This window comes from Notechis scutatus, chromosome 6, assembly GCF_049901735.1.
Source record: "Notechis scutatus isolate UNSWTSFEM ecotype Mainland chromosome 6, rNotScu1.2, whole genome shotgun sequence".
In the NCBI taxonomy this organism is placed as follows: domain Eukaryota; kingdom Metazoa; phylum Chordata; class Lepidosauria; order Squamata; family Elapidae; genus Notechis; species Notechis scutatus.
In genome coordinates, this window is record NC_142014.1 from 55151287 (window position 1) to 55177904 (window position 26618).

General features: G+C 39.5%; 1 protein-coding gene across 2 annotated transcripts in view; it reads left to right on the forward strand.

Moving 5' to 3' along the window:
• The first annotated feature begins 2596 nt into the window (after positions 1 to 2596).
• Positions 2597 to 26618, forward strand: part of CACNG2 (calcium voltage-gated channel auxiliary subunit gamma 2) — a 161906-nt gene continuing 137884 nt past the window's right edge. For both annotated transcript variants that reach the window (XM_026693326.2, XM_087968352.1), the window contains exon 1: positions 2597 to 3719. In XM_026693326.2, the coding sequence (XP_026549111.1) occupies positions 3509 to 3719 (211 nt within the window). In that variant the 5' untranslated portion in view covers positions 2597 to 3508. The remainder of the gene's footprint in view (positions 3720 to 26618) is intronic.

Below are 26618 nucleotides of genomic sequence, written 5' to 3' on the forward strand. Positions count from 1 at the left end.
ATCTAACCACAACTTAAACAGGAAGTGGCTTGTCCATGACAAACGAGCAGAGGAGATGACCTCCACTTCCAAATCAAATTCCCATTATTTTACAGAAAAAGTTGGATCCAAGGTCTTTTTGTTTGTTTGTTTATTTGTTTCCCACCTTTATTATTTTTACAAAACTCAATATCCAGCACAACTTCCCCCCTTATTTTTCCCACAAGAACCCTGTGAGTTGAGTTGGGCTGAGAGAGAGTAACTGGCCCAAGGTCATCCAGCTGGCTTTCATTGCTAAAGGATTAGAACTCATAGTCTCCTGCTTTCTAGCCTAGTGCCTTAACTACTAACTAGACCAAACTGGCTTAAAATGGTTTCCCTAGGCAGTTCAGGCATATGATGTGATGAATCCACAGTTGGCATGCAATCTAAACCAATCCTGTTCTCCCACCAGGGTATCTAAATTAAAAATTCCCTCCACCAGAGGCTGGGGGACCCATTATTATCCCAGGCATGAAATCAAACAATTTTACTAAGGATGCTGAGGTAGTACACCAGCAACATTTCTACCTTAGCCTGGCATCCAACTCCATAGATAGCCACTTGTGGAATGAGACAACTGGCCACCAATGATTAAATGGTGTTTAATCACTATATGGGTAAACCTTGAGGTCTTTATCAATTTAAGAGCATTAAAAAAGTAATCTTAAAGAATGATGATATTTCTCATATTGTATATTACTCTGGCAGGTAAGTCATTTATCTTTCACATACTGATTAATGGAGATCAGGTCCTTGAATGATTGTTTAACCAAACCTGCTCAGCCTTTAAAGAGAGAAGGAGAGAGAACAAGAAAGGCTAACAGGGTTATGAAAATGCAACACATAGCAATCTCTTCTACAAATTCAACTTCCCCACAAATCCTTCTGACAAAATTACACTGGTCTTTCCAGTATATCTAGTTTTCTGATATATGAAATTGTTTAGAGATAAATACAATTGATTGGATCAGAAAGCAGATGAGAATCATATAGCATCCTTTACTATTATATTAATTAGTGATTATTTGTTTTAGAGTTTTCAAATATTTCTTGGGTCCATTATTAACTAATTACAATTGGGAAAACAATGGAAAGGCACTGAACTATTGCAGATTTATTTGTTAAATGCTTTATCACCTAATGGTATTGTAGTAGAATCCTTGTTTAATAAGAAATCTCAATGTCGGAATTTCACAACACCTTAAATTAACTACTTTGTTCATAATATCCACTGTTCAGACAGCATGTCAAATCTTAACATGGATTAGGAAAGGAATGCAATTGTGTTCACATAAGTTTCTATAACCAAACAAATAAACTACATTAGGCTTTAACTTGGTGGTAAGCACATAACACTGAATCACAATCAGTCCAATGTTATTTTATCATACTACACTAACATAATTAGAAATTAAAATAACTTACATGGCCTTAAAGAGGGAGGAGTTTAGCTATTTTGAGGAGGATAACTTTAGTCATGTTCTCTGTATGCTACATCCAGATTCACTACCACATATGTTCAAATTACACAATGACTTAAATGAGAGTGAGCTACCATCCTCAAATTTTACTCATGGGTTTCCCAGGCCATGTCAGGAAACAAAGTAATGGGATTGGCAGTGATTTGATCTGATCCTGCAGGGTTCTTCTTATCACCTTATGCTCTCCTCTCTCTTTAAGAATTTAAAGGTGTTTCAAATACAATATTCATAATCTTTTTGTCTGCTTTACTCTATATTCCACAAAGAAAATATATACCAATCTGGGTTCTTAGAAGAATCTTTTAAAATGGGGGGAGGAGAGAGGGGGGGGGGGAGGAGAGAGAGAGAGAGAGAGAGAGAGAGATTTCCAGCTATTAAAGAAGGAATAAAACAACAAACATTGAGCAATAGCACCTATCTCTTCTTTTTTTTCCCCTGTAACACATTGAAGAACAATTAGTATTGATTTTTCTTGCTTTTATTTTGTTTTGCTAACACACATAATGCACTATATCCTTCTCTATTTCATTTTCACTGTCTTCTAGTTGAAGTTTGTTGCTCATCTAATTCTGATGTGACAATTGAATTTAGAGCATTGGGAAGGTTTGACTGGAATATAATTAAAGGGGGGGACAGAGAGGGGGAAGAACCAGATATGCTTCTCTCTGAGCTTCTGAAACCTATCGGAGAGATAATTTCAGGGACTGGGAGAAGAGGAGTGAAAATGGAAAAGGACAAGCAGGAAGGCTAATAGCCCCGCCCTTCCTGCTTCTGAGAGCTAGGACAATTATTCTCACTTACAGATGCTGGCGAGGAGGATCTAGGAAGTGAAAGATTCCCCTCACCCCCACCCCACCCCAATCTCCAATGCCTCCTCGGTTTTCCCGGCAGCACCCCGGGCAAAGAGGTAACTGAGCTGTTCTTCAGCACCGCGGAGTGATCAGTGCAGGGGAGCTGTCCATTTCAGCACCACCACGTTAATGCAGTAGGTGGAGAGCGGAATTCACAAGGAAAGCGAGGCGAGAGACACCGACGGGTAGCATATCCTGCAGCAAACCTTTCTGGATTCCGTATCTTCAGAAGCTTTGCAGAGAGCGGGCAGGAAGGGGAAATCCATCTCGGAAAACCCATCTGGAAGAAATCCCCCCCTCCCCTGCCCAACTGTTAGCTACTACCACTCCTGAAGCTCACCATCTCCAAAAAAAAAAAAAGAGTAACAACTACTTCTCTACCACTGCCTTGGAGGAAGAGCCATGGAAAGCAAATGCTCAGCACCTGTTCAGTTGAAAGCAAGGGCTTACAAGAAACTGGCAAGTCTGGCTTGGTGGTAAAAAGGGAAAAAGGAAAAGAAAAACGGGGTCAGAGAAGAAAAGAATTGAAACTAAAACCAGCAAACAGACAAAGTAAGGGGGGAAAAAATCCAAGGAATGTACACTGGGAAGAAAAGGATTGTTCATGGCACAGGCTGCAGAGCTAAGCAAGAAGACTGAAGGTTGCATCTCTACTCTTACAGTCTCTAACTGTCTAGGTCCAGATCATGAGAGAGTGTGTTGAGAATGCTGCTTCGGTTGCCGCTGCTGCTGCTGCTGCTGCTACTGCTGCTGCTACTGCTCCCCTGTTCACTGTGGAAGCCATCTCCAAATTAGCCATCACATATGGAAACTGGAGACCAGAATTTTAGAAAAAGGGATTAAGGCATCTCATTTTGGGGGGAGGGTTAGCTATTCTCTTTCTTATTTTCTTTATAATATTATACAAAATATTAACAACTGGAACGTTTTTTTTTTCCTTTTGAAAATCAAGCCTCTTCTGTGTGATTTTTTTTTCATTTACACTGATTCGGTGTGGGCTTTCTTACCTCTTTTTTTATATATATAGATTCTCTCTATTGATCTCAAATAGTTATTAAGATTATCATTTCTTTTACTAATATTATACACACACACACACATACACAAACAGCCCAAGAATCAGAAAGCAGTTGGGTATTTGTATAATGAAGAATTATGGGGCTCTTTGACAGAGGTGTTCAGATGCTTTTAACCACCGTTGGTGCTTTCGCTGCCTTCAGCCTCATGACCATAGCTGTGGGAACCGATTACTGGCTTTACTCCAGAGGGGTTTGCAAGATGAAAGGAACCGGAGATAATGAAACCAGCAAAAAGAATGAAGAAGTCATGACCCATTCTGGATTATGGAGAACCTGCTGCTTGGAAGGTATTTAAATCTCGATCTCTACGATTCTTTCATCTTTCCTCCCCCCCATGCTCCCCATTCCACCATTTTCTCACTTCAATCCCAACTACAAAGAAAGCAGGGTGTTTGGTTTAGTTACAGAAGAGAAGCAGTCAAGTTGTCAATATAAGGCAGACACGTTCCCATTATTCCCTCCTCCCCTCCCCTGTCCCTCCATTTGTTTCTTTATGCCCTGAATTGCTTGGTACTTTCTGTTGAGTTCCTTTATAAAATGCAAGTCAAAAGTTGCATAATTGGAATTGGGTTGTTGGGTTTATAACAACAGTGGGAAATAAGTGGTCTTCTTTTTTGAACTGGATTGATGAAATCTGGGACAGGGAAACCAAAGAAAGAAAAGCAAACTTCCTATCTAGCTGGTTTTCTTTGCAACCATTGATATTCTTAAAGTCATTCTCCAACTGTAGATTTTGTTATTGTCTAGGCAGCAGTCTCATTTGGTAAGCTCAAATGTCCCTCGTTGCCTTGGTCCAGTAGAGTTTCTTTTTTAAGTAATGGGAAAGGGAGCTTTCATAATGGTCTCCAGGCAACCATCGTATAGTTTGGGATAGATGTGGTTTTGTTTGCTCTTTCTAGAACTTGGGGCTGGCGAAGGGAATTTATACACTCAAATCTCCAAATGAACAAGTGGTGGAAACAGGAAGGGTGAACACCCTTTCTAACTCTTTCCTCTCCTCCTCCTCTAGTGGGAAAGTGAAGGAGAACATGCCAAGTCTGCTCTCACCCGTAATATGCCGGGGTGGCAGCTGAAGAAGCCGCAGGCAGCTAGCTTCTGAAAAATCAGGCACTGGAAGAGGAGAGAATCAGAGTGCAAGAGATGTAGGGGTATTAGTGTGCAAGAAGAGATGATGATGATGATGATGATGATGATGATGATGATGATGATGAGGAGGAGGAGGAGGAGGAGGAGGAGGAGGAGGAGGAGGAGGAGGAGGAGGAGGAGGAGGAGGAGGACGACTGTGGAAAGGAAAATCAAATGTTGACAGTTCAGATCCTCTTAGCGTAGGGGTGCTTGATAGGTAGGAATTCCTAATTACCCGTGCTCTTTAAGGTTAGAACTCGCATGGGGAAGGGGACAGGGTGGACACGCGTCTACAGGCTTGTGTTGTGTCCCCGCCTCAAAAGTGAGCTAGTCCTGATAACTGCCAGTGATGCCAGGGCTGAGAACGGGAAACATACCCCGCAAAATTGCAAGCGGGATCGTCTGTGGAAGCAGGAACAAGAACATCAAATATGCCGACCTGCCCTAATAATCCCCTTTTCTCTCGCCCCAGCTCACCGAAAGGGGAAAAGAGAAAGCAAACGCGGTTCTTTGGAAACGATTGTAGCCAGGAAAAGAGAGCATCTTCCACCCTCCTCCCCGCCCCGCCCCCCGCCCCGCGCGCCGTTCTTGGTGCAAATGGTTGAGTGATGGCAGAACATGTTTTGAATAGCTAAGTGACTTCATTGAGCGATGGTCTGTTTGACGCATACTGCATTTGGTGCCCTTTCTCTCTCCAAGCTGCTGCCTTTTAACATACTCTGCAGAGGACCTTCCGCCTGGGTATCTTCAAGCCAGGGGTAGGGGGTGGGGAAGCCAAAGCAGCCAATTAATCGAGGGTGTTTCAAATACACCCCCGAGGGCGCGCGTCCACCTCTAGGGAAGTGAGATTATACGTTCCTTCCGACATTTATCCATCCAGCCGACCCGGCAGCCTATCAGGCAGGCAGCCCGTTCCTTAACCGCGAAATGAAAGCGTGATGTGACCTCTTGATGAAAGAATGCCGCCCGCTAGAAAAGCTCAAGAAAGGGGGCTTAGAGGAGGAGGAGGAGGAGGAGGACCGGGGGCAAGAAAGGAGAAAAGCCCTTCTTCCTTCGGCGCCCTTCTCTGGCTTTTGGGATTTTTAGGCAGTGGCTGACGGGGTGGGAAGAGAACTGGAAACAGTCGGGAAGGAGCCAAGCGACTCTTGGCAGAAATATCGGGGAGGAGGGGAGGGGGCTGTTGCCGTATTTTGTGGTTGTGCGATTGCGCTTCTAGATCCTCGGGCACGTACCTCTGGCTCCAGGACATTTGGCGCGGAGCGGGGAGGTGAGGAGGCGGGGTGTCAAGGAGGAGAGCTGGGGGGCTTTCTCCTTTCGCTCATTTCTGTACGAGTCTCTCTCCCCTCCCCCCCCCTTTCTTCTCTTCCTCCTCCTTTCCGTCCACTCCACTCCACTCCCCACCCCTCTCCCGCTCGCCTGGACTGTGATCGCCCGGAGATTTAATAAAATAAAAATAAAGCAAGGACGTTTTATTTAAAAGCCCCTAATTGTCCCCATCTCAAGACGCGCCGCGTCGCCAGTCTCTTGAAATTGGGGGGCTCGGTGTGCGTACGCCTGTTCTCAACCGACTTCGGGCTCTTCGTTCTAGCCCAGCAAAACGGGTGTGTGATGTACGAGCAGCAGCCTTGGCTCTGGGCCTACCCGGTGCTTCCCAGCTTCCCTGGACCGGGGAACTATTTTACATGCGCGCGGCCGCACGCCATCCCGCAAAAGCCTTTGCAGCCCCGGTTGAGGAGCAGCAAACGAGCCAAGCGTGGAAGCTGTTTTATTCGCCACTCTTCTTCCCCAACTCCGTTTCCTCAAGACCCTGGAAAATAAGTAAGCGGGCGCCTCCTCCGCCTGTTGCTGTCCATTCCCTAAAGCAGCGCCTAGGTAGAGTGCGCCCTACGCCAGCTCGGGGTCAGGGAGCTTCTCTGCTTTTAACTTGCTCTTGGTTCTGCGCAACTCACCTGAGATCCAAGTGGATTTTAGTTGCCCCAAAAGCTGAGATCCTAGTGGACCACAGATCTTATTACTCCCAACGGGCTCATTTCTCAAGACTGTTGTTCTTTCCTCAGCCCCTGGCCCCCAGAAGAAAAGCCTTCTGGGTGTTTCTGATCTGTCCCCTTTCAACTCTGAGGTAGGTCTCCTCCACACATACACTCCCTGAGAAATTCTTATGTTCCTTTCCACCCCAGTTGAAGTTGATCACCAGGAAGGGAGAGGTCACTCAGTGCCTCTGCTTCCTGCCAAGGTTTGATTGATAAACTGCTTGGCTGGATATATTCAACATACCAGATTATATCAGTAGGCACTATGCTTTCAGAACACAGACCTTGTCTTAGCATGCCTTTGAACTAAACCATCATCTTAAACCACAATGTGATTTGTGGTAAACATCAAAATTGTGCTTCATTAACCCAGATCTAGGCTTTAGCATATTGTGTGAACTTAGCTAATGACTTTTTGTACCGTTGACCTGGTTTATAGGATGCAGACACATGTTAAATACATATCCTGGGTTTCTCTGGGTTTGGATGAGCATGAGGCAAGTCACTTTAGTCTGCAAACTTTGTTGTAGTTTAATGTGTTGTTTGAACCCAGATAATTGTGATTGATGGAATAAAACATGATTAAAGAAGCTTCACCTTCATTGTGAATATCTGAAGGAATACTGAAATAACATCTTCAAACTGGAACTTCATTTTTAAAAGTAGCTTTTGTTATAGAGTCTGTAGTTCCTGGCAAAAGGGGTTTAGAACATTTTTAATTTAATTTAATTTAGATTTCTGTTTTAAGGAAGAATCTGATTTTTCTCTGAAAATGTAAAAAAATGCAAAAAAAAAAAAAACACACACACACACACACACACAAAAACTCTGAAATTCAGTATATATATATTCCTATACCAAGATACAGATCTTCTTGGATTTTTCTTTTTAAACTGCCAGAGCCATTTGTGTTAAAATATGGGATAGGAGTTTGTGGTTAGCCATTGAAGTCCTTCTGCCTGTCCCCTCAACATTAGAGCTAAATTAAGATGACCTCTGACTGGCCCTAGTGGTCTTTCCAATTCAAATGAATGAGGATAGGGATTGATTAATATTACTAGTTAATAGTTACATCAAACTGTTCTCTTTTTAGAGCTGCAGTCTTCCAGAACTAAGCCCAATCAGACACAGTGGGCTTATTGGTTCTTTTTTCTCTCTCTCTGCAAAATATACTCAACAGGAGTACGACTGTCCCTATCCAATTATTTCATGGCAACTTAATATTATACTATGGGAGGCACTGAATTGAGATTGGCAGGACAGTCAAGTAGAATGTAACACCCCTCTGGGTCAAGGTTGAATAGATTGAAGTATGTTCTGAATGTAGCACCAGAAGCAATTTTATCTAGCCCCTAATGATACAATTAAAAAAAAACAATACCATATGGTAGAACCTATACCCATAAGGAGAACATGTATTTCTATTAAAGTTTTTCAGAATTATGTTGTATTTCCTTTTTGGGGTCTGAATGTAACATATACAATTACATTTTTGTATATAATGTTCTGGTTCAGCACATGTGCTCCATGAAGGCAGGCTGCCCATATAGTTATTATTATGGTTGGTCGCACAGTCAGCCAGATGTTTAGACTGGATTTGGCATTTTTAATCTACCTATTGAGTCCTTCCCAAGGACTTAGAATAGGCAGATATTCTTGTCTGGTTATCTGTCTGCCTATCTACCTCACCATTTATCTATCTCTCTTATTATCTATCTTTATGGCAAGCGTACCTAATACTCCTTCCTCCTCCTATTTTCCCCACAACAGCAGCAATCCTATGAGGTGGGTTGGGTTGAGAAAAAGTGACTGGCCCAGAGTTATCCAGTCAGATTTCAAGCTTAAGCAAGCCTAGTATTCATACTCTCTTTTTTTCTAGGCCAGCACCTATTCCATAAGCTGCTTGCTCAAAGATTCAAAATAATGTTCAGGAATGCATAATTCACAGGGAAGGAATTGTAATATTTAATGCCTTCGCTCATTTTTTTCTCCTAATCAAAACTCACAATTGTTTTCCACCTGTGCATTCAAAAACATCTTTGTATGAACATAGGATCATAGGAAGCTACCCAAGACCCACTCAAACCATCAAACAGCTTTCTGTGATGCTTTTTAGACAATGTTTTTTTTTTCTAGAGCTATCTAGAGATGCTGTGGATAAAGTCTGAGATCTTTGGCTTATAAACCAAACTGAAACCCGCAAACATTTTTCTGCCGGATGTTGATAACTTTAGAATGGATATTGAATATTTGGAGAATAGTCATATTTTTGTAGCTAATCAACTCTCTTCCCTCTGCCATGCCTGAAGGACAGAATGAGAACCATTCCCAGTTGAAGAAGTATCTGATATAGAAACTCTTAGAAAAAAAGGCTCATAATATGCCAAGGAAAAAATTATTTCAAAATCTTTCAGGACAAGTTTGATCCCAGCTTCTTATGAAAATATCTGAGGGGAAAATCTTTTAAAATGACTGATGTAATTTTGATTGCTGATTACAGATATGTAGAAAATACTCAGAGCTATTAACATCTACATCTGTGATCTTCTTACAAATGGAGATTGTTAGGATTGACTAAATAGGCAAGTTAAAAACTTATGTCTAAAGCAGCCTTCCGTTCAACTATAACCCACGAATCCAGGTTGGAATTATAAGAATTGCAATCCCAAAAATTCTGGAGGTCATCAGGTTGAAAAAGGTTGCTACAGGGACTTACTTAGGTGTAAGTTCAGCTGCATTCGAGAAGCCTTATTTCAAGTAAGCTGTTAGCTTCTTGCTGGGTAGCAGATTTTTTTTTTTTTTTTTTTTTTTTTGCTGTAGCAGATTAATTTTCTGTACTTGTTCTTGGAAAGGATAATTTCAGTTTTTAATTGCTCATTTGCATGTCAAGGAGATGAAATCTGCAGCCTTCCTTCCTTCCTTCCTTCTGCCACGCTGTTTGTTCTTGCAGAAATTGTTTTCTTTCTCTCTCATGGCTATTTCTCAGTAGTTTTTATCTATTGTTTTCATTTAATGCTAGATCTGAGCTTCTCATAAGTAGATACTAATGTGGTCCCCTTCTAAAGAGATCCGGAAATAAGAAAACAAAGATAACTTTGTGCCTTCAGAAGCACATAGGAATAAATGTGGTGGGTTGTTTTGTTTAAAAAAAAAAACCTTTCGGGTTATAGGCTTTGTCATGTCACTATTATCAAAGAAAGTGGTTACTGAGACCTGCAGAGGACAGAAAGAACATCTACTAAGAGGAAATATGGGAGATGTAAAACAAGTTAAACATCACAGGTGGGTTGCCTAGAGTGATGACAAGAAGCTAAATGCAAAATCTGATGTTGGAAAGAAATGCCATCTAGGAAATGTTCTTTTTTGAAGAATGCTAATAAACTCCTTGCTTCCCTTTTGTGGGAAATGTTGACCAGGACAAAAGTCAGTTCTGGTCAGAAACTGGGATAGAAAGCAGACAGCTGTTACCTAGTTTCTTTCTCACTTTTCTCACGTTACTGAGGCCAAACCCCTATTATTCAATTTCAGTCTCTCGTCCTTTTCTCTTCCTCTCTTGCATCTGTCATCTGTGTTTTACACACTGAGACACACACCCAGAGGCCCCTATAGAATTCTGCCACTGCCCTTCAGCCTCAGTCTGTTCTCAGTTTTCCAATGTCTTTCATATTAGTCGGTCATCAGCCTTTTTTTCTGGTAGACACCAGTTGTGACTGGCGACGGGCATGCTGTTCCAGTTTTGTAACCTGCTGTGCATGGCTTCCTCAGTTTTGCCATTCCCAAATACCTGCAAATAGTGCTAAGACTTGCACAGCTCTGCTCTTGCACATCCAGGTGGATTTATAATACAACCTGCTGTTTCAGCCTGAGATCTCCTCGGAGCACAACATTCTTAGCTGCTGTGGATGAAGGCAGGATGGTTGTAACTTTGCTGCATGCAGCACTGTGTTGCACACAGAGCAGCAAGCAACTGCTGAGCACACTGTGCACACCAATGGCTTGTTGTCCAGATGCAGCAGAGATTGGGGAGAAGATGTAGCTCAGTCATGCTGTGCAGATATGAAGTCCAGTCGTTGACATTTCCGACTGAAACAATGTCCTTCAACATCAGGACTGATTTGACAAACTGCTTTTAGAGCTGCGGCCTAGATGAAGAAGCCCCCTCTCCTGCAGAAGGATAAGCTTGCTTGCAGAATATCTCTTGCATTTTCCTTCATTTTCCAAAAATGCCTGACAGTAGAGAAAAGACAGAGCTTCTTTTGAAAAACTGATGTGGAGATACAGATTTTTGTGAACTTGGTGATCATCTGCACATATGTGCTTGATTTGCTTTTATAAACAACTCTTACTTTTGTAGACTGGTTTGAATGGTAGAGAAAAACAATTACAGTGTAACATGCAATCCTCAAACAACAACAACACTCTCGACAACACTGGATGAAAAATAATGGAAGCTTTCTAATATTTTCAGGAATGCTGAAGGACACGCTCTTTGATAACCTCTCTTGTTTTTCACTGCCTTGTGCACCTGATTCACTTCATGTGAAGTAGACTAACCATTCTCTCTCTCTCTCTCTCTCTCTCTCTTTCTCTTTTCTCTCTCTCTCTTTTCCCTCCCTGCCTCTCTCTCTCTCTCTCTCCATACACACACACATACACATGATTTTACTATGATCCAGGAAGACTAAGGCAAGATATTTCCAAATCTCAGAGTACTAAAGTATTTGCCTCAGCATGTTTGTTTTAACCAGTAAGTCACCAACCCAATGGATCTAATTTCATGGAAATCTTGTCCAGATCTAAACTATTCTTGTATTGTTGCTGAATACTCCACATTCACCATTTACAAAGGAAAATGGTGCTTTATATTTCTTCTGTCTTTTCTTTCTTCAAGGCTATGAAAATGAATTGATAGATTGTGGAACATTTTTAAAACATGCATCTAATAAAGTTAAGATGAATGCTCTTTAAGCTCTATCCCATCTTAGTCCAATAAATAAATATTGTACAGCAAGGTTTAAAATGAAGGAAATGAAGAGGGGGGCAGTTATATTAGAGTCCTTTGCACTTTTTTTCCTCTTTAATGCATGTCTTTAAAATGACCTGGAAATACCACAGCTGTAGGCTAAACTGGGAATTGAAAAGCAGCCAGAAAAAGACAATGGCAAAACATTTTTATACTGTCACAAAAAAGTGGTTTTTTAAGTGGTTGAGCATAACTTGGGGAAAATTTTGTCTTTATTTTTACTTAATAGAAAGACCAACCGCCCTTCCCTCTCTGCCTTCTACAACTTCATCCCCCCATTTACATTTTTATCTTTGCTGCTTTTCTTAAACCCCTTTTCTTTATTTCTTTGTATGTGTGTTGGCTATTTATACATTTGTATTCAGCTCCATGACAACTTTCTTTTATCCTCATCTTTCCATCTCACAGTTTCTCACTATTGGTGCCTCTATCTCTTTCAATGAACTCTTTTCTTTGTTATTATGACACTTCTTGCTATTGTTCACACCTTGTTTAAAATTGCTTTTTTGATGCCTATCTTCTCAGCCTGAGTCCTTTTTCTTTCTTTCTTGCAACTGAAATAGGGGGGCTGCTTTTGCTCATAAGGATAAGGAAAGCTACACCACGTATGTCTGTGCACCACTACACACACTTCCTTTTCCCAGCTCATGGTTTCCACTTCTACCACATCTGAGAAAAAAATTGGACCTGGATCTTTTTTCTCATTGTGTCCTTGTAGGACACCCCTTGTGTCTTATATCTTGTGGCCACTAATTAATATGTAGGCTGCAAGAAAATATAATGACATGTACAGCTGGATAGATGTTTAGCTTTGCTGCTTCAGCTACACAATCCTACCTTCCCCAAATCTGATCCATTCTAGATAAATAGAACATACAGATAGAACATACAGATAGTTGACTGGGAATTATGGGAATTGTCATGCCCATCTGAATGTACCAAGGAGGATGTCAACATCAAACTGAACCTGGCAGAAGCCATTTGTCCTGTTCACCGTAGCCATATACTGTGGGAAGGGGGTCAGAAGGAATACACTACTAGACACAACACAAGGCTTTCCCGTGAGAACCAAGGTCATTTCCCAAGTGATGGAAGGAGTAGGAGAGAAGTGCCTGAGAATCCTGCCAACCAAGCTAATTGGCCAATGTGACAAGTGACACTTGGAAGAGAAGGGTTGTTACTGGTTTGAACTATGCTGAAACCACAGGAAAGAGTCAGAGTTGGTTTTACACTAAGTGTGCCAATATGATGTGCCTAATAAAGGAATTCTTTGAGGAAAGTGAAAGCCTTGGAGTCCTGATTTGCTTGGCTTTGTTAGTCTAACCTTGACAAGGGGACATTGTTTTAGAAGAAAGTATATGCACTCCTTTGAAACAATTCTTTGCTAGCATTTGCATTTGACAATAACAGTCTAGAGAGAGACAATATATACCCAAACCATTTAGAAGTTGTAGTTGCCTAAACAGCCTTTTTTCCTTATATGTATAAACCCCTTTATGTTTCCATGAATATAGAATAGTGTTCTCAAATTTCTATTTGCAGAGTCATTTATGTTCCATGTTATCAGTGTCACACAGGTTTATCTTGAATTAACTTCCTTTGCAATAACACTTAATTGGTTTGTATTGCAGTAAGTCTAAAAGATTCCTGAATACAGTAATCCAGTTGTTCTCACCCTTTTCCTTACCACAGACTCATTTTAAATATATATTTCTTTAAGCCTCCACAGACCCCCTGTGATGACATCGCAGCTCCCCCCCAAAAAAACATCTGCGGGCCATAGGTTGAGAACCACTGCAGTAATTGACTGACTTAGTACTTTGGTCATGTCCAGTCAATGTTTCCCAAAGATAAAACAGATGTGAGATACTGTCAAGAAACAAAACTAGTATTTTGTGCATGATGAAATGAATAGCAAGTTGTTCAAAGTTTCATTCTTCTCATGGAAAAGTTCTATTTTAACGTTTTTTCACAATGGTGATTTGTTTAATCATACATGGCAACCTTTTTGGTGCTAGGATTTTTATAATGCAAATGTCTCTATTACATCTTCCTACGATGGCATGCACAAAATACTGGGAAGGGTCTTGATCATTCTTCTTTATTGGTGCAAGTGGTTCTAGGTAGTAAGATCAGAAATTCCTACCCGTTCAAAGAAAGCAATCAAGACACAGTACCTATCAACTAATGAAATTTGACAGGAATGCAGCTATATCTATCTATAATTCATATCTGGATTAACCATAGATTTAAAACTAAATGATGAATCAGAGACAATAATGTATTGCTTTATTGAATTTTTAATATAGTGGCGGCTTTAGTATAGTTGCATGCTGTTGTGTTTATTTATATATTTTATTGTTTCTGTTGTATTTTTTAATTGTTATAACTATCTAGAGTCACATTGGTGTGATGGGCAGCTATAGAAACCTGAGAAATAAATGAAATGTCTATTTCCTCATGTTGGCAGAAGACAAAGACATTTAAACCAAGTGATATTGGGAACAGCCTTCTACAATATATGTGCATTTGACTTGCTCCAAGGTGGTAATTAGAGTCTTAGGAATCAACCAGAGGAAAAGTTTGACAATTTTTTGGCAGTTCATAAAACAGGGAGCCGTCGTGGCCTTTTTCTTCCCCTTGTCACTTTTCTATGTAAATTTTTCCCTTTTTTCCCCAATTGCCATGTTGGAATTGAGGCAGTTTTCTTCATGCTGATCCTCTGCCTTCTCTGAACAACAAGAAACTTGGGTAACAAATATTGACTCACTGGAACCAGCACTGAAAAAAATAAAAAGGGCACAAGGGCATTCTTCATACATCTCAGGTTTGCAGGAGTGCAAAGATAATAATTTATATAAAATAATAGGTTTTGAAAAGAAGAGATTAAGAGAAACAAAAAAATCTCAAACTAACCTAAGGGAACTAAGCAAGTTCAATCCTGTAAGTGAGGAGGGACAGTGGAATAGCCTGCTTCTGCATACAGCTGATTTGGATCACTGAATAATTATAATTACATAACTATTATGAAGTGATTGTAAGCTTTTACTGAGAATATCCTATGTGTGTATGTGTTACCCTCCTAGATCGTGCTGCTGTTCTTAACTACCACCTAGTTCATCTCAACTAAGCAATGCTGTATGTGCCTCTTCAGGTATGGCTGAATTACAGTTCTTTGTTCAGACCATCATAGGGAGGTTTGGAGTTGTAGTTCATGAACATCTACAGGGTCATATATGGGTCTTCTCTGTCAGACAGTAACATTCTTTAACATGGTCACCTCCTGATATTTTCAGTTCTTAGCTGATCCTAGCCTGTACAGCAGAGGTGGGATTCTACAGGTTCGCACCTATTCGCTAGAACCGGTTGTTAACATTCTAAGCAGTTGGAGAACCGATTGTTAGAAGAAATTACTGGCCTAATCCTGTAAGGAAGGCAGGAAGGAAACATTCTGGTGTTGCTTACAGAAACTGCCTCTCCGTTAACCCTTATTACATTCTTGGCAGGACTAGACTTCCTGTCTCAGGAACGTCTCTGGAGTTTTTTTCCCCTCCTTTGCTGGTACTTTGCTTGTGTGGAGTGACCAAAGTTACAATGGCACTGAAAGAAGTGACTTATGACCATTTTTCACACTTACGACTGTTGCAGCATCCCCACAGTCATGAGAGGCCAGGTGAGAAGATGCATGCCTCGATGTGAGTTGGCCATGCCCAGCCAATCACATGACCACCAACCCATGCCCACCAACTAAGCCACAGAACCGGTTGTTAAAATTTTTGAATCGCACCTCTGCTGTACAGCCATGATTGGGTAAGGTTGTAACAAACCAACATTTCAGAGGATGAAGTTAGAATGGCTCTTTTGAATGTTACTTCTCCAGGATTTATCTTGGGAAGTTGCTGAAGTGAGCAAATAAGTGATTGATTATGTGACATCAAATCATTGTTGACTCTTAGTGACCACATAGATAGATTTTAGGTCTTCCAATGGAACATTCATTGCCACTTTAAGTGAATCACCCCAGTTGGCTACTTGTCCTCGTCTTCTTTTTCTTCTGCCTTGTCCAGCATTTGATTCTTCTTCTCTAGAAAGCTAGATTTTCACATAATGCAGCTATAGTGAGATAACTGGAGCCTGATCATTTGTGCCTTAACTAAAAATAGCTTTATGATCCATTTGTTTTTGTTTGTTTTTTTGTTGTCCACAATATTCTCAGGAGTCTTCTCCAACACCAACTTCCAAAGCATCAATACTCTTCCTATACTGCTTTTCAAGATCCATCTTTGGTCTCCATGGCAGATCACTGGGAATACTAGTGCTTTCTTGACCCTGATCTTTTAGAAAGAGACACATCTGGAATTTGAATATCTCTTTATGGAGGCCTTCATTGTTATCCTACCAAGTGCCATCTTGTTCCTTTGCATCTTGAGGCAATTTCCATTTTGTTTCTTCAGCCAATCATTCCTCATGTTTTGCCCCATCTTCCTTTTGGAAAAATGTCTAGACTGAAACATTTGGCTGTCTGAGAAAGAGCAGTAAATACACTTCTTGTCCCAAGTATCCACAGGAAGTGCAGTTATTTTGACTTTCAAGCTTGGAAATATACATCTTTCCTAGTAACAATTGTTATAATTGCTATTATTAATAATAGGGGCATAATAATTAACAAATGATACCACTACCCATAATAAAAAGATGGATGTTTCTGCCTAATAAACATAGGATCAGGCTAGGGCATCTTTTAAATTTGAGAACTCAAATTAATCCATGGATTGCTGAAACATGGTTTAATAACAATAATGCAATTGGCTAGATTAACACATTATGTTATAGTATAAATCATCTGGACTCACCCTTGAATGAGATGCCAGGACCAACCTCTAAATTGTAGGGAAGGCCAGGACAAAGTGAATGGGAACAAAATAAAAAATACTTGTATTTAATTTAATTTGAATATAACCCAATAGATTATAATACCTCTTGGCAGTTAATTTATTTATTTTTATTATTATATTTAAGTGCTTTAATTGTTTTATAATTGTTTACCACTATACAAATTTGAGATGAGATTATTTATTCAATACAAAATGAATAATAAATAAATAAATAATGGGAATTAATTACATATGTTAATTAAACATTTACAATTTGGTGGCAATGATTGGAACTATTCTATAGTCTATACTTCAGGAGGAAGACAATATGTAACTCTTTACTAACCAGCTTACTTTAATGGATCAGTGAAAGGTAAAGGTTTCCACTGTCCTCCAGACTCTAGGGAGGTCAGCAACCTGCGGCTCTGGAGCCACATGCAGCTCTTTGGGCCCTCTGCTGTGGATGATCCCACCACTGGTTGGCCCCGCCCCTTGCCCTCCCAGTCACTCCTCGCCTGGCCTGAGAAGGTAAAACACAAAAAACAGAAATGAGAGGGAAGGAGAGAGAGAGAGAGAAAGAGACCCATTTCTCACAGAAAACACGGGGAGCCACAAAACCTGGGTAGGCGTGGAGACTGGGTGGGAGTGACATTGAGTTGGAAAGCTCCCGGTGCTTTCTTTTCTGTGGGGAACAGGTCCAAATGGCTCTTTGAGTGTTTAAGGTTGCAGAGCCCTTCTCTAGGGGGTGGTGCTCGTCTCCATTTCTTAGCCAAAGGAGCCAGCATTGCCCAAAGGCCTTCCCATCAAAGTGGTACCTACTAATCTACTTGCATTTGCATGCTTTCAGACTTCTAGTTGGGCAGGATCTGGGACAAGTAATGGAAGCTTACCCTGTTGCGTGGCACTTGGGTCCTGAACCTGGGCTGTCAGCTTTCCAGTTGGCAAACTCAGCTTCTTTAACCACTGAGCCTCTTAGTGGGTCAGTTACTTGTAATGTAAACAGCTATAGATAAGAGTTTCTTTTTTTTTAATCTTCTCACCCTCACCACCAAAACCTTAATTTTTGAGTTGGGAGTGAGTATAATTAATATGGAATAAATCTGTTATGCACATCCAGCTTTGCATCTATTTTGGTGCACTTCACTCTAACTTCTTAGCTTGACAATAATGTCTTTTCTCCTAGTGTGTTTTTAATCAAACAAAAATTCCTATGAAATCAGTGAAAAACAGACTATTGAAGAAAATTTCAGCAATTCCACTAATATGTGGTGAGAGGCCCAGGCAGTTCTCATTGGAGTGACAATTTGAATTTTATGAATCACTAGAGGCTTATAGTTTTCTAAGGGTAGGCTAAAAGCTTTTAAATAAAGCTTGTAATTATGCCATAGCCATCATCCATCCTAGTTTAAACGACTCCACTGGCAAGCCAAGAACATAGGAAGACTCCTACTTGATCAAGCCAATGGCCCATCTAATCCAGCATTCTATATCAACCAATGTTCTTAGGATCTCCCTGGCATTGGATGTTTCCACTGAACTGTAGCCTAGGGAAGAAATGAAAGTAAGGACAGACCCAAGTAAGAAAAGGAATGTTTTCTATGGGATTTGATAAGACGAGAGGGAAGGGAAGGGTTTTTTATATGGACAAAATATTGCTATCTGAAAGGCAAGTACTACTGGTCCTCTGAGGTATTTTGCAATCTGGAGTCTTTAAATTTATTGTGGTTACAATTCCTAGAAAGCCCAACCAGATTGGTCAAGGCTGCTAATCCAACATATCTGGTCAACACTAAATTGCCCAATTTAGATCAAAATACATATGAACATATATTTATTAGGGTAAAGAAAAGTATGCCACATCTTACCCTGTGGTGGCACAGTGGTTAGAATGCAGTATTGTAAGCTTATTCTGCCCACAGCCAGGAGTTTGATCCCGACTTAGCCTTCCGTTCTTCCAAGATCTGTAAAATTAGGTCTCTGATTGTTGGGGGCAATATGCAGACTCTGTAAGCTGCTTAGAAAGGGCTGTAAAGCACTGTGCAGCTGTATATAAGTCTAAGTGCTATTGCTATTGCTTTTCTTTGCCAGAGTACCTTATGGCTTCATTTTATCCCTCTAGTATAGGCAATCATGCTATTTCCCAGATAAAAGGACTGATGCTGCAGAAATTATATGCTGTTGGGTGAACTGGCTAAGTTTCAGTATGCCAGATAAACTTCCTACTTTTATTCCTTTGGTAGACATGCAGGAGTCTGCATGTCTGCTAAATGGTGAATTTGAAATTAGTGCCATTGGATGGCATATGTTGCTTTTGTTGCTCTAAATACCCGCAAGGCAGAGTATGTGTTGTTTAGTATGTTTTTGTTCTTCTCACAGATTAGTATAAATCATGAGTCACTCTGCTGAGAAAAAAAAAGATTGAGACAGAGAGAGAGATGATTTTATGTTTGCTGTTGAAGAAAACTGGGTACTTACATAAGAATTACTGGCATACATTGAATCAGACCAATGTTCTACAGACTATCCACGTTAAAATGCATAGCATTGATTTGCTACCCGTCAGGTCATCATTGAAAATGCTGGGGTTTATCACTAAATTTCTATTGTCGGATGTTGGGGGAGGGAATAGTCTTTGAACTATCTTCCCTTCCTCCATTATTGAGAAGCATTTCAATATTTCACAAGATTTAGAAAAACACAGCGACTCGGATCTCAGTTGTTATTTTTCTGCATGCTTCATTATAAAAATCCAGGTCATCCTAAGTGGCAAGCTGTTTCCTTCAAAACCGATGCCCCTCTGGATATAAGAGAAAAAGAAATATCCTATTGGTCAGGTATGCAAGTAGGCAGCGTTTAAGAGACAAGTACAATTTGAAATATGAGCTAATAAGGCCAGACTACATCAGGGAGAAGTGACAGGTGATATATTTCCACTAGGAGCTACCTTGGACTCTGTTGATGATCAAAGGTTATTTGAGGTCTCTGAGAAACCTTCCATGGTATCTCAATGGCCAACGTGACTGCAATATCAGCTCCATCCCCACCCAACCCCCGCTTTCAGGACACAAGAGGATAAAAGGGCAAATGTGATAGAAAAAGGGTTGTCTGATGATTAGCCTCAGCAGACATAATCTTGCCAACTGCTAGTTAGAATACATACTCCCGACAACCATTTAAAAAGCCTAAATAGTATGTGGATGAACAACAGTAACATGGTACCCTATGTGGCCCAAGAGAAGATTAAGCTCCACCCTATATTTCATATATAAGTACTAATTATTTCTCATTGTTGATGGAATTTCTTGATTCTGCATCTCTGCCTCCAAATTCCTCATTGCCCCCTTATTTATTTTATGCTTACATTCACTCACTCATTTGCCCTTTACCAAGAGAAAGAGAGGGAGGGAGGAAGCTACTTAGCTTCAGATCCCTTTTAGAAATAAATGTATATGCTATCTGTACTCACAATTAGCATCATCTCTAATTTCCAGAATCTTTTGCAACGTATAGAATTCATTAGGCGACACACAGGAATTTTTCATTTATTTTAATACATTTCTAACTCATCATTCCTTTATCAGGACACAAATGAACATGTGTAGGGTTACCACATCAGGCTGATTCATGTGGTCTCCTTGCCTCAGCATGAGTATGGACTACTGGCCATTTTTCTGAGGCAGAAACACATGGCATTGTCCTCTACCTGTACCCAGCTCCCCGGGAAAGCAACTCCTGCCTGCCATTTTTTGCTATGAGTTAAAAGTAGGGCTTCGTGCCTTGTGCCAACTCAAGCAGTGCTGTCTGGTTCACCTGCTGTGCTTCATTTCTTTGTAGGCACAAACTACTCTATTCCACTTGGTTGGCATGACAGGAATACCTCCTCCCCTCAAATCACCAGTCACTGTCCTCCTTAGCTTTTTTTTTCCCTTACAAATTCACTAGTATAATAGTGAGACGCTGTTTTTTTTTCAACAAACGAATTGGTAGAACAACAAAATGAATTCTTCTTGTGTCTATCTTGATTGTGAGGAAAAATTGCCAATAGTCTGCCACTTTCTCCTTCTATCCCAACTGACAGAAAAAATGGTGAATGAGGCAAGAAAATCCACCTGTCAGGGGCTATGGTAAATGTGGTCCAAACCCACCCACCCCCCACAAAGCCATCATTATGGCCAAAGCAGAGAAAAGGACTATAATCTGGAAAGAGATTTCTTAAATTGTTTCATTGCCTGCTGATTTATTCACAGAAGTTTAATTTAAGGTTGCAGTGTGGACAAGCCTAGGTTCTGTCTCCTAGGAATCAACCAAATCTCCAGCTGCTTTAGGGGATCAAACTATATCAAAGAACATTCTGTGGGGTGGGTGGGAATTCTGCTATTAATAAAATACAGGGCTAATGAGTTTCACATTTTTATATTTTCTATATTAATGAGGCTAAATAGGCTGGGTGTTGTGGCAAGATACACATCTGTCTGTGTACATGTTTGTGTGCATGCCCTTTATGTTAAATTTATCAGATTTTTTAAAGCATAGATTGACTTTGAAGATAGGGAGAAAAAGAATGTTAATTGCATGTTTCACAGATGAAGTTAATATTCTAAAAGAATGTCCCATAAGGCCACTAGGTCTGATTTTTGCAATTACTTAATCACACCACTTGCTAATTTTTCCTGTTTATTATTTTAATCAAAATCTTGAAGACCACATGAAGTGCACCAAGAATCATTAGCAATCTCTCTCTCTCTTTCTCTCTCTATTCAATCTATATGCAAACTACTGAATTAAAGCAGGGATGGAAAATTAGTGACACTGCAGTTATTGTTGCACTGCATCTTCCATTTTCCTTCCTCATTAGCAATGGCAGATTAAGGCTCACTGGTGCCCTAAGCACTGACAAATATTGATGCCCCCCTCCTTTGTACATACAAGATTTTTTACAAATCTTCATTGGGGGTTTTTCTTCTCAACTTTGTGGTGTCCTCTTTGGGCCTGGTGCTCTAAGCACGTGCTTAGTCTGCTTAATAGTTAATACACTACTGCTAATTAGATACGTTGTCTTGAAGATGTGTGGACTTCAACTCCCAGAATTCCAAAAAGGCCACACATCTTCAAGTTGCCAAAGTTAAGAAACATCATTATAGACTTTGGGCGTGCACAACTTGTTTCCTATCTTTGGATTGGAGAACTTTTGGCAGTAGCCCAGAATTTCAGAGTAAAGTTCAAACAGATTTCCTTAATCACAATTAGAATTAGAATGGGGAATAAAGGAGACCCTGCTATGCAGTCACTGGAGTGATCCAAAATTTGCTATCACTCTGGAAATTTCATCAAGGAAAGGAGATTGCTTATTTCTATTTCTCTGTTCATTTCTCCCCCCGACCCCCCACCCCCCCAAAAAAAATCAGATGTGGAAAGTAGACCTGAAGGGAAAAACTGGTCCATTCTCATCAGGAGGGTTGTATCCTTGGAGCAAATAGTTTCAACGGACAGAATAAGCCCTTTCGCTTGTATGGAAAACAAATCTCCAACTAACTCAATGATTTTAGAAATTTAAAAATAGGAGCATATTTAGTTAAAATAGAACAGAGGTGTCAAACTGGCAGCCTGTGGGCCACGCCCACCCCAGCTCTGCAAAGGCAAAAAAACCATCATGATACATCACATGATGCAATCCAGTTTGAAACCCATGAAATAGTAGATTTTTTTTAAATGAAAGATTTTTTTTAAAGGTGACTGTTATGAGGGTACTTCAGTTTTAGCACAGTTTAAAGTCCAATTTAAAAATCACTTAATTTTTTTACAGGGATTTCCCTTAGTCATCAAGGATGCTTAAAATTTCAGGTTTGCACATTCTATTCTTTGCGAAATCTTAGTTGTTTATTTCTTAGTTGTACACATAGTAAGATTGTAAGCCACATAGAGCTGGGAAACAATTGGAGCATCGTATAAACCTACTAAAATAAACAAATGGTTTGTGGAAGCTAAAGTAATTGCACTCAAAAAATACAAATAATCCAATAACAGAAGGAGAGAAATGGCATATGCAGAAAACTAGGCCATAGATGCAGAATAACATTTTCTGGGCTGTTTGTTTGGCTAAGGGGGAAGAACAATGAGGTTTCTCAGATTCTCACTCAAATTAAAAAACAGTCTGTGCTTTGATCCATAGAAAGCCTTAGGATGGACTTCCAGTTTGAGCTTCTTCAGCGACAGACCGAAACCTCGTCTCTGCGAGGCTTCGATCCGTGCTCGCTGCTGGATGGCAGCCACCCATAGAGGTGGTGAAGAGGGGGGAGACTGCCTGCAGGGTTGAGGAGAGCCGCATCTCTCCTCCCCAGCTGGCCATTACTCCCTTTCCTGAAGGCGGTTGCAGCGGTGGTCAGAAATGGCCACCACAAAGAAGAACTCGACCGGAAAAGAATGTGCAGGAGGAAGATAAGAGGAGAAAGTTTTGGTTGACCAGGTCAAACAGCAAAAGCAACAAATAAGGTACCCTGGAATTGAAACTATTAAAAAACAATAACATTGTTCCCTAAGAAGATTTTTAAGCTGCGAAGGAGAGAAAAAAGGGAAAAGATTGGGGGGTTTTCTCTCCTTTTCCTATACTGACAGCTAAGAGACTTAAGTAAGAAATTGGAAAAAAATCCACTTTGACATCAATAGACATTTAATGCTGAAAATAAAAAGTCAAAGGGATAATAAAGATTTCTGGATAATTAAAAGCTTTTGAAAACAGGAAAGGAGAGAGGAAGAATAAAAGGGCAGGATCTGGAAGGGAGGAGACTGCCTGGAATTAAAAAAGAACTTATAGCAAAATCTCAACAAGACTTCCAAAAGATACATTCTAACTGAAATATCGCAACAAAAACCCCAGGAAGAGAAAGTTGAAAAAGAAATAAGAAGAAATAACTCAGGACTATTTGGATTACTTGATGATTTCTGGATTTTTGGTTATTGTTTTGAATGACTAAAATCAATCGGATGGTTGTTTAAAACTGTTTAAAATGGCTCCACTTTTAGAAGAACTGAAAATGGAACTTTAAAAGTACAAAGAAGATGCCCAAGAAGGGAGAGGTTCTTTTGGCTTCATATTTCAGTACGAAATACTAAAAATATTTCAGTATTTTTAGAAATGGAGATTTGGAATTATGAGAAACAACAAGAAATGCCTGCAGAACAAGAAGATTGCGACAAAGAAGAAGCCATCTTTAATGAACAAGTAATCTTAGATGGGGGGGAAAGGAAAGGGGGGGAAGAGAATGGAAAGTTTAAGATTGGGAAAAACAACTCCCAAAAAAATTAGAGTGAAAAATAAGTATAAAATCAGAAAGCAACAGAAGAGGGAAATGCAGAAGAGAGAATTAGAAATAGAGAGACAAGGGGGTAAAAAGGGGTGGGAGAAGATGAGAGGGAAGAAAGAAAGGAAAAGAAGTCATAAAGGACAGAAACAAAATACAGAGAAACAGGGCCTATTTAGAGATAATGGGTGAAAATTTAATGGAAAAAGGAATTCTGCAAAGGTACATAAGATAGTATGGTTATATTAGAAACAAAAATAATTTTAGAAAATATGAAACAATGTATGATTAAAATGTCTGATAAAATAGCTATCGTAATTCAGTGGAATGCTTGTCAATAAATAAATGTAATAAATGTAATAAAAGCTATATTTAATGATTTATAAAACATATGTGAAGAGAAATAAGGGAAAAATTAATTATGGAGATTATATGTGTTTTTAAGGAAGTATGGTATTTAATTGAAAAGAAGTGTTAAAGATGTTAAGATTTTAATGATTATTAATGATAGAACTGAACTGGAATGGAATGAGGGTTTATAATTACATATATTTACAATTTTTTTTTTAAAGAATATAGTGTGTATTATAAGAATGTACCAAGCAGAATTCAACTGGAAGTTATGTATTATGTATTATATTGAAGGTCATAACCTTAAGGTATATATTGAAGTTTAAATAAGAGTTGAATGGATGTAATTAAAAGATATAAAGGTGTCATACTCCAATTAGTAACTACAGGAGAAAATTTGTTTAATGAGAAAAGATAATATGAAATTGAAACAGAACAGACAAGATAAGATAAGATAAGATAAGATAAATTTATTGTCATTGTACTCAGAACCTGAGAACAACGAAATAAGGTGCTCTTTCACAACATACAACTGAACAACACCAAAAGACATATACAAATAACAATGTAAAACAAATTGAAACAATTAACAGTTAAAAACTATACAACCAAGATATATATATGTTAAGACCACCAAATTCATAACTCTGCATTTAACCTGATCACAGCACTTGGGTAAAAGCTATGTTTAAATCTACTTGTCCTGGCTTTCAGCACTCTATATCGTCATCCTGATGGTAGGATCTCAAACAACGAGTGGCCTGGATGTGAAGGGTCTCTCAAGATCTTTTGTGTCCTCCTTCTACATCCCATGTTGTACAAATCCTCCAATGAGGGAAGAGAACATCCGCTGATCTTTTGTGCCCTTTTTATCACTCTTTGGAGTGCCCTTTTCTCCGCCTCTGTACAACTCCTAAACCACACACAGAGGCAATAGGATAAAATGCTCTCTATAGAGCTTCGATAAAAGGCAACCAACAGACTCTCTGGCAGTTGTTCTGATCTTAAAAGTCTTAAAAAATACAATCGTTGATGAGCCTTTTTTTCTAGGGCTAAAGTATTGTTTCAGGGTGATACCTAGAAACTTACATTCTTCCACCTGTTCTACCAAAACACCATCGATGTACAACGGCTGGATATCCGAACTGCTCTTCCTGTAATCCACTATGAATTCCTATGAATTACACTATGAATTACACTATGAAAAGTATAAATATAATGATTTGAATTGAGATGAGATAATCAAATTAAAATCGAGAAAATCAAAAGAGGGGAAAAACTATACAGAAAATGTAAAATAGTGTAAGATATGGAATAGAATACAAAAAGGAGCATGAAATTGAGTTTTGTGTCTGTATAAAGAAGTTCAACCCGGGACCATGCTATTTTCAAAAAAGATGTTTTACTTGTATTTTGTATGTGTGAAAACCCAAATAAAACTTTATTAAAAAAGAAAAAAGAAAGCCTCAGGATATGATTCCACTATTAAGGATGAGAAACCCATGGAATACATGAAGCCACCAACCCCATTTTTGTGGCCTTCAAAACTCTCAAGATTATATTGTTGAAAGTCATTGGCAGGAGGGTAATTATCTCTAGCACTTTTTCCTGGATTTTCTTTCAAAATAAAACTCAGAGATGCTGGATTTCTGGGAAGCTCAACCTCTTCTCATAAGTAAAATAAGGGGAAATCTTGTAATTCATCACTGAAAGATCTCATAATGGTTGACCGCAAGCCTTCCAATGACATCATTGTCATATTCCTACTGCCTTCAGAAGCAAAAATGGAAAAGCAAAATTAAAATAAAGAACAATTATTAAGCTCAAAGTTCCTCACTCCTAATATAAGGGATATAGTATCTCATTCTCTTCCTAACATGTTATTTTAAATAAATAAATTTAAAATAAAGTAATAGCTCTGGAGAAAGAGAAAATAATTTTCTTAAAACATATGACCATCAGGAAGTCTTGAATCCTTGTTCTATTTTTTTACTTTTTAACTTTATGAATATTTAAAATGCAAGTTTATCTACCATCCCTTTAGAGATGCTCTAACTTCCAATTTTACTGAGTGCTCATGAACATCCTATACTTCTTTATGAAAAGTAAGTTCCTTCTATTGATTGTAACTGTTGTGAGCTTCTTGGCCTTGCGCTGCAGCTTCTCTATTCTTCCTGTATTGTTTATAAATGCTCAGAGCCCTTAAGGCTTATTCTCTCAGCAGTTCTGTAATATTTTATAAAGGGTAGGTAAGAGGGAAAGCAAAGCTGCACTGAGTCTGAGAAATGGAGGCTTGCCTAAAGGCCATTCAGTGACTTCACATCTTTGTTCCATTTCTTTCTATTATGCAGCTCAATGTAATTTTTCAGAGAAAGGCACAGTGGCCTTTTACAACTGGAATTCCTGTTTCAGATGCAGACTGAAATCCAGTGGCAGAAATGGTTTAGGCAAGAGCAAATCTAGTCCCAGCCACTCAGCTATGTCT